Below are 13022 nucleotides of genomic sequence, written 5' to 3'. Positions count from 1 at the left end.
CGCGACCCAATAACATCAACAATAGTGGCTGGTAGCCACGAGTGACCACTGGCATAATTCTTAGCAAACACATTTTCGCCCTTTTCGTATGTTCGTACCTTGGGGACATCGATTTGCTGTGTGGGCTTCAAGTCATTTAGATCCGGATGCAACCGGTCAAACAAGGTTGTCAAGCGACGGCCCATCAGCATTTCGGCAGGACTTCGGCCAGTTGCCGAACACGGGGTTACATGCTGTCTAAGCAGAAAAGATGCTAGCTTCACCCCCCAGTCCCCGTAAACTAGCTTGGCTAGTTCTTCTTTGGTCGTTCTGACCATTCGTTCCGCCTGGCCGTTTGAAGCCGGGTGGAACGGGGCGGATGTTATCTGCCGGATTCTGTTATCCGACAGGAACCTTTGGAACTCTTCAGAGGTGAATTGAGTTCCATTGTCACTCACCAACACGTCCGGTAGCCCGTAGGTGGCAAATAGGTGCCGGAGTACGTTGATGACAGCCCCTGACGTGGTGGAGTGCATGTGCGCAACCTCCAACCACTTCGTATACGCATCTACAATAACGAGGAACATTTGTCCCTGTACTGGCCCCACGAAATCGAGGTGGAGCCTCGACCAGGGTTTTCCCGCCGACTCCCATCCTCGTCGCCAATTGTTAAGTCTGGTGCTTAACAAATAGTCAGAGAGTGATTTCAGCAAAACTCAGGTTTATTTCAGCTCGACGATCACTTCTCTAACACGGTACAACTTCTGATAGCCCGAACAGCTTTTCCATTGCAGCTGCTCGGTATTTAAACATTCCGGGCTAATGTAGCCACTCCTACTATACAGTTATCAACCTATCAGGTTGAACGCATAAGGGACCGATCAGAGTCTTTCCCGCTTATATACATTTGAACCTGATTGGTCACATTAGTCTTGGACTTCAATCCCTGTTCAAGACGAAGCTTAACATTGCTTCCTTATGAGATGTTTCACATTACATCTTAACGTATTCATGGCAGCTTCTGAATACATTACAATTAGCAGGAAATTACCCAAGCCTGTCTCTGTGTGGAAAACATCCTTATGACTCAGTAGGTTCTCGTTAGGGTTACCAGTAGGCTTGCTAGTTCCAGGTTGGGAAATACCTGGAGGTTTTGGGGGTGGAGAGTGGGGTTTGGGGCATAATGCCACAGAGTCCAACTTCCAAAGCAGCCATTTTCTCCAGGTGAACTGATCTCTGTTGCCTGGAGATCAGTTGTAATAGTGGGAGCTCTTCAGCCACCACCTGGAGGTTGACAACCCTAATTACCAAGTGTCCCAGCTCAGCAAGAGGTGTCCCACCCCCTGCCACATGGCTGTGGTTAAACCACAGAGTTTTGGGTGAATGCTAAAGCATCACCCCAGTGTGATGACATCATGTCTGAGGCCTGCTGGAAGTGATATTGTGCCAGGGAAACTGATGAGCCCCCCCCACACACACACACAGACCATAAGTCCTTGCCTCCTCCATCTTCTGCCAGTTGCCATGCCTGAAAATTCCACCCCTAGTCCACAAAAGTTTATTCCATAATAAACGCGTTAATTGTTACAGTGCCACATTCCTTCATTCTTTTTTAATACTTTCAGGTACAACATGGATTCAGGAGATTGTAGACATGATCCAACAGGATGGAGACACTAAGAAATGTAAACGTGCTGCCGTTTATGAACGTATCCCTTTTATCGAATGGGTTGTGCATGAAAGTTTACCCTCAGGTAACCAACACACAAACAGATGCAAAAATAATTCTGAAGTTAGCAGATACAGTATTGCTAAGAAATTTTAAAAGCCTCTCATATAATGAAACTATTCCTTGAGACCCAATTTGGTGCAGTGGCTAAGTGCGTGGACTCTAATCTGGGAGAACCAGGTTTGGTTCCTCACTCCTCCACTCAAAGCTGCTGGATGACCTTGGGCAAGCCATAGGTCTGTCAGAGCTGTTCTTGAAAATAGCCGTTTCTGTCAGAGCTCTCTCAGCCCCACCTACCTCACAGGGTGTCTGTTGTGGGGAGGAGATGGGAAAGGCGTTTGTAAGCTGCTCTGAGACTCCAAGTGAACGGTGGGGTATAAATCCAATCTCTTCTTCTTCTTGATAAAATAACAAGTAAAGCAAGTCTCCTTTTCATATACAGACAGGGATCACATCCGCCCAGGGCCGGCCCTAGGTGAGGCTGCGCCCTAGGTGAGGCTGCAGATGCCAACCTCCTGGTGGGGCCTGGAGACCGCCCCACTGGGAACCCAGCAGCAGGGGGGCCGAGCGCTCGGTCGGCAGCAGTGGCGGCAGCTCCAGCGGCAGGTAAGGAGCACTGCCAACAGGGATTAAAGGGCCGCGTGGTCCCAGGGCGCGCTGAGGTGGAGGGCTGGCTGGCTGAGGCGCTGGCAGAAAGAAAGCGCCGCGGCCTCAAGTTTGCAACCCGGCCCTTTCCCCCCTCTTGGCAGCACTCCTTCCCTGCCGCTGGAGCTGCCACCGCCGTTGCCACCCGAGTGTCCATGGCAGGAGGAGGTAGGTGGACGAGTGGGTAAAGGGCCGTGCGGTCCCAGGATGGAGGGCTGGCTGGCTGGCTCAGGCGCCAGCAGCAGGGTGCGCTTACCTCCTGCCTGGCGGCGCCTGCACAAGCTCCAGCGGACTTGGCTCCCCTGGCAGGCAGCGGCAAGTACGGCCCCGGCACGGGCTCCCCTCTTCATGCGCCCGCTCTGCCAGCACCTCTCCCCGCCAGCCATGGGTCGCTGGAGAGGGTCTGGGCAGGCGGGAAGGACGTGGAAAAACACGGAGGGGAGCCTTGGGGATCGGCGCTGGCTTTTGGCAGGGGGGCGAACTTCGGCGCCCCCATCCAGGGCCCACCACCCCATCCAGGGCCTCCCGCTTTGGTGAGTGCCTAGTTGGCCTAGTGGGAGAGTTGGCCGTGCATCCGCCCAAAATGTGCATACATAAATATACACATAGCAGTATATATATCTTCATGTCACTGGATAATGGATAGACCCAGTTGAGATCAGTATATGATTGAAAAATCTATTTTTAAAAGATTATTTGAAAATAAAGACCTGAAATTTGCAGAGAAAACATTGTCCATGGCTATTTCCTGAAGTAACGCATTTTCTTCTGAAAGAGCATTGTCTTTGAAAGTTAAGAGAAACAAATGAAAAAGTCATCCTATATCACCCCCAACTCCTGAGAGCAGAGCATCATTTTGCCTCCCCCCCAAAAAAATCTAGTTTTTAATTTTGAACATTTTCTATCATCGTAACAGAACACAAATTTTCTGTAAATAAACTACTTGGCAAATTGTCCTGAGAGAGGAAGAAGTGATTAGTCACAACTTAATCAGTAGCCAGAATTAACTTTGATGTTCCAGGCAGAATTCCCAGACTAGATGAAGATATGAGACAGGATTTATAACTGTTCTTTAAACTAAGCTCAAAGGACACTGAAACATGTGACTTTTCCCGTAGGTAGCAGAATATCAACACTGTTAATGTATCTTGGAAAGTCAGGTTCATGAGCATATAAAATAGTATTAAAGAAGTTAAAAGAACACTGGGGAATAACAGTGAGTTTTTCCACAGGCCTGGAACAAGCTGAAAAAATACCCTCCCCAAGGACACTGAAAACACATCTTCCTGTACAGCTGGTACCCCCATCCTTTTGGGAGCAAAACTGTAAGGTAATGTAGCGGACAGAGGCTTGGATTTATTTAACTGGAATGGAGGTAAAACCAAATACAACATTACCAGATTTCTGAAATGTAATGACCCTCTGTAGACATTACATTCACACAAACCGGGATCCTGCCAAGCATGTATCTAGAGTATGATGCTCCAGATATACATTATGAATCATGAATCATGTGAACTGAGCAACATGTGAATTTTCTATGTGTATAGTGCCTCCATACATGTGAACCAGAACCTTAGTACACCCATGGAAAATCTGTGTTGACCAATTCATGATACAGTGTTTGTGCATAAAGGGTGCATAGTGGTAACCACACACTCTTGATAAGCACTGTCAGTTGGCTTCCATTTTGCATGAATGTCACATCTGTAGAAGGCTATCCTCTTAGATGAAGTTTTAAAAGTCCACTGATCATCTTCCACCACTTTCAGCAAAAGAGCCAAGAAAACTCATTCAGGCCCAGACTTAGATGCTTAGAACTAGTTAACAATCTTCTTCTTGCCTAGTTAATTATGGTCTACTAAACGTTTATGTGTAATAAATAATTTTGGAATCCACTTCTACGCCCAAATCCAGATCATCTACGTGGCAAGAAATGCTAAAGACAGTGCAGTATCTTACTACCACTTCCACAGAATGAATCAAATTATGCCTGAGCCAGGAACGTGGGAGGAGTTTTTGGAGAAATACAAAGCTGGAAAAGGTGAACAGAATGTCCTGGCCCATGTTGTTTATTTTTTTAAGTAAAAACTTGTAATCTATCTAATTTAAATTCCAGGCATCAACTGTTGTTCTGATTACAGAAATAAAGTCTGTTCTGAGCATCACACAGCCACACACAGATACTCTCTTTGACAATTGTCTTGAGGCAATTGCCTTGCAAGATCGGTCCTGTGGTCCATTGCTCATACAAATATAAGAAGAGCCTTGCAAGATCGGTCCTGTGGTCCATTTAGTCACACAGTGGCCAGCCAGTTGCCCTGAATGATTAGAAACAGGCCTTCCTATATGTTGACTGTTAGCACTTGTTTCAGAGTTTTCCTCTCAGCGTGAAGGTTCCCTCTAGTTACCATAGCTAGTAGCCACTGAGGGACCTATGCTCCCTGAATCTGACTAATCCTCTTGATGACATTTATGCTAATGGCCATCCCTAGGTTCACTGGTAGTGAATTCCACCATTTAATTACTCATTTAGTACAGAAGTACTTCCTTTTTCTCCATCCTATTGCCCAAGAATTTAATTGGGTACCCCTAAGTTCTAGTATTATAGGACAGAGCGGAAAAGTAATGTACTTTCTCCAACCCTTCTATAATTTTATAGACCTTTGTAATATTCCCTCTTTCTAAACTGAAAAGCCCTCAGATTCTGTAGCCTTTCCTCATAGGAAAAGTATTATAAATCCTCTGATCATCTTCGTTGTCCTCGTCTGCATTTTCTCTAGGTCTGTGATATCGTTTTGTGTTGTTGTTGTTTTTTAGATACAGTGATCGGAACTGTACACAGTGTTCTAAATAAGTCTGAACTATCTAGATCTATACAGGGGCATTACAATATTGACCATCTTATTTTCTGTTGTTGTTCAGTCGCACAGTCGAATCCGACTCTTCCCAACCCCATGGACCACATCACGTCAGGCCTGCCTGTCTTCCATCGTGCTCCGGAGTTTGCTTAATTTCATGTTTGTTGCCTCGATAACACTGTCCAGCCATCTCATCCTTTGCCGTCCCTCTTCTTTGACCTTCAGTCTTTTCTAGCATCAGGGTCTTCTCCAGTGAGTGCTCCCTTCTCATTTGGTGGCCAAAGTATTTGAGCTTTGGCTTCAGTATCTGGCCTTCCAGGGGACAATCAGGGTTGATTTCTTTTAGGATTGACTGATTTGATATCCTTGCAGTCCAAGGGACTCTCAAGAGTCTTCTCCAGCACCATAATTCAAAAGAATCTATTCTTCGGCGCTCGGCCTTCCTTATAGTCCAACTCTTGCAGCCATACAGTACTACTGGGAATACCGTTGCTTTGACCATATGGACTTTTGTTGGCAGGGTGATATCGCTACTTTTTATTATGCTGTTTTATTTTCTATATCCCTCCTAAGAATTGCCAGCACAGTTTATCTTTTTCACAACTATCACACAGTAGAATTACGAACCTCCAAATGGTGCCTGGAGATCTCCTGGAGTTATAACTTATATCAAGACTACAGAGCTAAATTCTCCTGGAGGAACTGGAAGCCTTGGAAGGGGGACTCTATTGCATTATATCCCTGCTGAGTTGTTTCCCTTCCCCAAACTCTACCCTCCTCAAGCTCTACCCCCAAATCTCCAGGAATTCCCCAAACTGGAACTGGTAATATAGGCAGTTCCTACAGTAGGATAATACCGTTCATCTTGCTTAAAGGCACAGCCTATTTCTTGGATCTTGGGATGGAAAGGAATTGCTTTGCTGTATCTCCTTTGCCCGTAAAGAGGCTGAACAAAACCAGGGAAGGGACAGTAAGTCCTATTTTCCAGCCTCTGAGTTACAGAAAAAGACTCTTTTATGAGCCAATAAGGAGGCTGCTTTGGAGCACCTGACTTTGGACTACAGTTCCCAGCATGCATAGGGACTTAAAGATACACAACTATTTACTGACTGCTATTATGTACAGTTTACTAAACTCTGCTAGGGGCAGCACAGTGAATCATTCGTATGACATGGAATGGCTTCATTATAAAAGTACAATAATTCCTGGGGGCCAAAGCTCTAGTGGCCTACCAAAATCCAGATTTTTAAAATGGAAGAATGCATCTCTTTCCCAGACAGATCTTCCCTCAGGTCTGTACAGCCTAGCTCACGATTTTAAGCAGAAACTATGAGGTACTTTTCTCTTACACTGCAACAATGGGGTGGAGGAAAGCATCTCTCTCAGGGCCAGGGTGCAGAGTTGTATTTTTTAATAGACAGAAGTATGGATTAAAGGTATGTATGAGGAAAGGAATCTGGGATGGATAAAGCAGGACACAGACCATTTAGACTAGAGAGTCTCTTGTTTATCTTTCTTTCTAGGATTGATGTGTTCCTTGTTCCCTTACTTTGTTATACTCTTAACTCTGAGACAACTACCTTTCTCTTTTAAAAAAGTGCCTAGTTGAATTATCAATAACTCTGACAAAAGTAATTCTGATTCCTGGCAGTAAACTTAATCATCTGGGCTCATGCATCTGTTCCAGTTCCTGAAAAACTGACCTGAAATAATTATAGCAGACTAACTCATTCTAGATATTTTTTAAAAAATTCCAACATTTGTCTCTCTTACAAATCATGGTCCTTACAACAACTGTTTAGGTAAATGCTCATGGACTAGACATTTCTTAGAAATGCAGTTTTTAGCAATAAACTCCTTCATATGAAGATTTTGTTGAGCTGGATGTTGAGCAGACTTTTGTTTTTCAGTGCTCTGGGGCTCCTGGTATGATCACGTAAAAGGATGGTGGAAGGCAAAAGATAATCACCGTATTCTCTACCTCTTCTATGAAGATATCAAGGAGGTGAGCCTTTCAAGCTTCCGTCAAACCATATCCCACTGAACTCCCTGTGACACAACTGGCTTACATTGAGACACATCATTTAAACTAACTAGTGGGTTCTTAACATCCATATGCTTAGCGTTCTGCTATTGTGAAGTGACCTACCTAGATGATTCTCAATAGGAATATTTTGTTAGCGGCAAATTGAATGTTAACTTAGTAGGTTTCCCAGTAACAGCATAAGGAGGATATAAGGGCTGCCTTGCTGTATCTGTGGTCAGCCAGATATATCTGAGTACTCATAATAATGGAATGAAGATGATTTTTTTATTTATGCTCAGCACCTGCCATTCAGAAATATGCTTCCCCTTTACATGGAGGTTCCACTTAGCTGTCGTTAGGAATGGGCATGAATTGGGAAAATGTGGTTCAGTTTGTGGTTTGTGGCATGCACCATTCGTGAACCACAGACCATCACAAACTTTTTGACACGTTGGTTTGTGGTGCAGTAAAACCCCCCCCCCACCCCAGGCGTTCGAGTCACCAAACTCACAAGGGATCTCCGGCTGATTATCCTCTACCTGCCTTCCAAGTTTGTTGAGGACTGGAGTTACGCCCTCTCAAAGAAGATGACCCCATCCTCCATTGTTTCCAATGGAGAGGAAAAAAGCAAAAAAAGAAGAAGAAGAAGCAAGGGCAATAGAAGCCAGCAGAACAAAATCAAAGTCCTTGAGAATCTCTGCAGTAGAAACTTAAGGGGGGGCATATTTGCAAGCCCAGCAGAACCAGTGCAATGTGCCCAGCAGAACTAGTGCCACTGTGGCACTGCAAACCCAACAGAACTAAGGTCAAGCCAGGAAATTGCTTTTGGGGGAAATGTCAGGCACAGGTTCAAAAATGTATAGAATGGTATATGTTGGTGCCAGAGGAAAGAGTAGCAGCTTGCGGAAGGAAGAAGAGGCCCTCTCCCTCTCAGCAGAGGGAGCTGTGGAGGGGGAGCAGGAGGCCCCTTGAAGAAAGGCTCCTCACACTCATGCAGCATCAAGTCAGCCCATCTGCTGTGCGAGAGGCAGGAGGAGGGGGATGAGGAACTCCACCTACACCATGATTGTGCATTTCGTGAAGCAGAAGAGTGCCATGTGGGATGTCATCTTCTCCATACCTTCCTGTATGGGGAAGAGAAGCTCAGCATCACTCCAATGACTGGCTGACCTTCTCCCAAATGGTGCGTGTCTTCAGGCCCTTCCAGAACACCACTGATGTGCCAGCCTGGGGCAAATCATCTCCCTGATTCTAGGGCTGGACTGGGCTCTGGCCTCCACACTGGAGCCCACTGTTCTCCCATGGGTCAGGACCTTGGCAGAGAGGTTGCAGGCCGGAATCACCATCAGATTGCATCTTCTCTGCGATAAAGGCCTGTATAGACTGTGACCCCAGGATAAAAGGTAGCATTGCTCTCCTGAATGCAGAGCTCTTGCAATGGAAGCGTGAGCTCTGCAAAGACTACAGGCCAACAGATGTGGCCAGAGGGAACAGCAGGTAGAAGAGACTAGGGAGGAAGAGGAGGAGCCGCAATCCAGCACCTCTGCCTCAAAGAGCCCAAATAGGGTGAAGGCTCCCTACTGGTTGTCAGTAGTGAACCAGGAAGTCAGCAGTGGTGGGGATGCCAGGCGTGCAATGGTGGAGAATTTAGGTGATGGTGAAGGAGTACCTTGCCAAGTCTGCTGAAATGCAGTGCCGATGCTGATCCCCTGGAGGACTGGTCATGCAAGGCTGTCATCTGGCCCAACCTCTCTTGCATGACCATGAGCCCTGAGTCCACCTAACACCCAAACCCCAGCAGGGATGAGGGGTTCACAATCAGGAGGATATAAAATGTGGGTCCTCAGCCGAGGCACTCAGCATGAGCCAGAGAGACAGGTAGCTCAGAGCCCTGAGTAGCATGAGCAGAGAGACAGGTAGCTTAGAGCCCTGAGTCCATCTAACACCCAAACCCCAGGAGGGAGAGAAGTTCACAATCCGGAGGGTAAAAGACAGGGGTCCTCACTCAGCCAAGGCACCCAGAACCTAAGCCCCACCACTCAGCATGAGCAGAAAGACAGGGTGGCTCAGAGCCCTGAGCCCACCTAACACCCAAACCCCAGCAGGAAAGAGGAGTTCACAATCAGGAGGGAATAAATGAATGTGCTCTGTTAGTCAGCTTTTCCCTGCTTCTCTGTGTAACTGCAATGCGAAGAGCAGACTGACAGAAAGGTGTGGAGGTGAGCTGAGCGTATATATAGCTTTCTGATCCCGTAGCGCAGAATGTGAACTCTGTTATCAGCAGCCAGCAGTGCTGTTAATCTTTGGAGGACTCCTACTGATGTTTCCAAGTCTGGAGAATTCTGCCCCCCCCCCCGGTTGCCTTGGAGTTTTGTAAACAGTTTGATTGAGCGGAGACAGTGTCTGGAAATATATTGATTCACAAACAGCACCAAAGTTCGTGGAATATTGGTGCTAGGGTTGCCAGCCTCCAGGTGGGGGAAGCAACCCGAGCTGCAGTGTTAGGAGAGTCTGGTAACAAATAAATATACACTGCAAAAACCTTTTAACAAGCTAATGTGTTCTATTTATGTTCATCATTTAGTAAAGTGCATAGTGTATCATTTCATCCTAGTCATGTATAAATATTCATTACATTCAGTAAGCAATAACATTCAGTACATACAGATTGCTAACTACCAGACAATTTTGCATCAGTATTTTAAACGTCAATCCCCAACGGGAGTTTCTAGAATTATAAACCCAGTTCTCCTTGCATGAAGTCTTCCAAAAAGGGGGACAGCCTTCTTAATACTTGTATGGATGCTTTTTGCCGGTCCTACAAAAGACACATTGTGCAGCTAACATTCATGGACTGCTTTGAGAATGACAGGAGAAGCGGGTTTATAATTCTAGAAACTCCCGTTGGGGCTTGACTTTTAAAACACTGATGCAAAATTGTCTGGTAGTTAGCAATCTGTATGTACTGAATGTTATTGCTTATTGAATGTAATGAGTATTTATACCTGACTAGGATGAAATAATGATACACTATGCACTTTACTAAATGATGACCATAAATAGAACACATTAGTTTGTTAAAAGGTTTTTGAAGTGTATATTTATTTGTTAATAGAGCCTCCTGGTGGGGCCTGGGGATCTCCCGTTTTTACAACTGATCCCCAGCTGACAGAGATCAGCTCCCCTGGAGAAAATGGCTGCTTTGAAGGGTGGACTCTATGGCATTGTACCATGCTGACGTCCCTCCCCTCCCCCAACCCCACCCTCTCCTGGATCCACCCCCAAAGTCTCCAGGTATTTTCCAACCCAGACCTGGCAACCCTAGTTGATACTGGTCAGCCTTCCATAAGCATTGCTTTGCGAACCACGAACCAGCCAAAATTTGTGATGAACTTTGAAAGCCAGTCCATGCCCACCCCTAGCTGTCCTAGTTCAAAAGCACTACTAATGTCCTCTGTGGATCTGTCAGATTGCCAGGTCCCCCTTGGACACTGGCTGGAGATTGGGGGGGGGGGTTAGGGCTGCCAGATCCAGGTTGGCAAATTCCTGGAGATTTGGGGGTGGAGCCTGGGAAGAACAGGAGTGCAATGCCATCGAGTCTACCCTCCAAAGCATCCATGTTCTCCAGGAGAACCGATCTCTATAGGTTGGAGATTAGTTCCAATTCCAGGGGATCCCCACATTCCACTTGGAAGCTGGCATCCCTAGGAATTTGTTTAATCCTTTCAGTGCCATATTAGCTAGCAGCCATCATGTCTTCTTATAGTGAATTACATGCCATCCTGAGCCTGCTTCGGCAGGGAGGGCGGGATATAAGTCGAATAAATAAATAAATATTTTTCACTGTGAACAATTAGTGATTTTTTGTCTGTCTCCCATCAGCTTCACAGGATGACTGAGAGTTTTAGTATTATGTGACAGAGAGAAGACTTCCACTTCTCCATTTGTAAGCAGAAGTAGTAATATTTGAGTTGTTTAGATAGCTTTTCCTCCATTCAGTTAATGTTTTTTCCTTCTCTCCCTAACTCTGTTAGTTGGCTGTTTTCACTTTCTCTATAGAATCCCAGGCGTGAAATCCAGAAGGTGATGAAATTCCTGGAAAAGGACCTGGAAAAGGAAGTTCTAGATAAGATCATCCAGAATACACAATTTGAGAACATGAAAGATAATCCCATGGCAAACTACACCACAAAGCCTCCAGAGCTAATGAACCATAAAATCTCCCCATTCATGAGAAAAGGTGCTACACTGGTTGTCTTTCCTTCCGTCCGTCCATCCGTAGTAAACTTTATTCTCTTTAAAAATATAGTTTCTGGCAAATAGAACACTCATTATCCAAGTTAGTAGAATAGGGGAAATGAATTTTATTTCCTGAACTTTTGCAGATAGTAACTGCTTCTGTTTCTTGCTGCTTTAGGAGCTGTTGGAGACTGGAAGAACCATTTTACTGTAGCACAAAATGAGAGATTTGATGAAGACTATGAGCAGAAGATGGAAGGAATTTCTCTGACTTTCCGCATGGAGCTTTAAGAAGGGACATATTCTCCATTACACCACTACCCCTTCCCATTATTACAGCTGCAGGGTTTCCATCTTCAGGCTGGGACATTCCTAGAGATTTTTGGGGTGGAGCCCAGATTGAATGGGGAGGAAAGGGTCCTAAACATGGTATAATCTATAGACTCCAGCCTCCGAAGCAGCCATTTGCTCCAGGGGAACTAATCTCTGTCATCTGGAGATAAATTGTAATAACAGGAAGCAGCAAAAACCCCTGGATTATTGTGATGCAACACCCTTTTGCCAAGTGGAGTCATCGTGCTGGCAGGGGGCTTGGGGGAGTATTCCAGGAATGAGTGGGGATGTTGTCGATGCGCTGACATCACCAAGAAGTGACATCATTGGGTCAGCACCGTTGGGGGCAATGCTCTGTTTTGGGGCAAAATTCTATGGTAAAATCAGCATCAAACCATAGAGATTTGCCCAAAAACCAGAGCATCACCCCCCAACATTATGGATGTCACTTCCGTGTGAAGTCAGCACTTTGGGGATGTTGCACAGTGATGTCACTGGTTGGGGGTGGGAAGGAGTGCACAAAAGCAGGGACTCCTCCGTTCACACCAGGGGAATGGTAAGCCTAGCTTGATTTGAATGCTTACTCAGAAGTAAGTCCCACTGAGTTCAAAATGTCTTGTTGATTCCGAGTGTGGATGGGATTTTAGCCAGAGTGACCCTTTCTCTCCACATTCTTTTCCCCATTAAATATCCCCATCCCATTTTTTCCTTACTTCACTTTTGCCCTTCTTTTCCTTAGCCTAATGACTCCACTTTCTGCTTTTCCAAAAAACAGTGCTTAATTTGAGCAAGACTTTCCAACACACAGTTCCATAATGTCTTTTGTGCTAGTGCTTAGCTCTGATAGACTAGATAATGGAAATACAAACTTGAGGCCTAGCATGTCTCTAGTCAGCACAGCCAAGAAAGAAGACCAGCCAAACACCAAAATACACCTTTGCACTCCTTTGCATGATGATCATTTGTCTGATTCCTTCACAACCCTAAACCCTTGCTTTTATTTATTTTTAAAATGTACTTCTGACAAGAATGCTCCAGTATAGGACTATAAAACAGCATAATCAAATCAAATAAATAAATCGAGATTGCACGTATTCATTGTGTATGTATGGATCCGAGACGGGGATGTACTAAAAGGAAGGACAGGATTGCCCATTGGAAACAATGGGAGAGACTTGAAGGCCTATTGGAAATAATGGGAGCCAGGAAT

The 13022-nt window shown here is 45.5% G+C and overlaps 1 protein-coding gene across 1 annotated transcript in view; it reads left to right on the top strand.

Moving 5' to 3' along the window:
- LOC107119024 (sulfotransferase 1C1-like) overlaps window positions 1-11794 on the top strand; it is a 13381-nt gene extending 1587 nt beyond the window's left edge. Inside the window, exons 2-7 of the mRNA XM_015421447.1 lie at window positions 1605-1733; window positions 3586-3683; window positions 4271-4397; window positions 7125-7219; window positions 11300-11480; window positions 11658-11794. Coding sequence (XP_015276933.1) covers window positions 1605-1733; window positions 3586-3683; window positions 4271-4397; window positions 7125-7219; window positions 11300-11480; window positions 11658-11770 — 743 coding nt within the window. The 3' untranslated portion in view covers window positions 11771-11794. The remainder of the gene's footprint in view (window positions 1-1604; window positions 1734-3585; window positions 3684-4270; window positions 4398-7124; window positions 7220-11299; window positions 11481-11657) is intronic.
- Window positions 11795-13022: the final 1228 nt, after the last annotated feature.

This window comes from Gekko japonicus, unplaced genomic scaffold, assembly GCF_001447785.1.
Source record: "Gekko japonicus isolate JY-2015 unplaced genomic scaffold, Gekko_japonicus_V1.1 scaffold860, whole genome shotgun sequence".
Classification (NCBI taxonomy): Eukaryota; Metazoa; Chordata; class Lepidosauria; order Squamata; family Gekkonidae; genus Gekko; species Gekko japonicus.
This window is presented reverse-complemented; position numbering and strand designations above follow the sequence as displayed.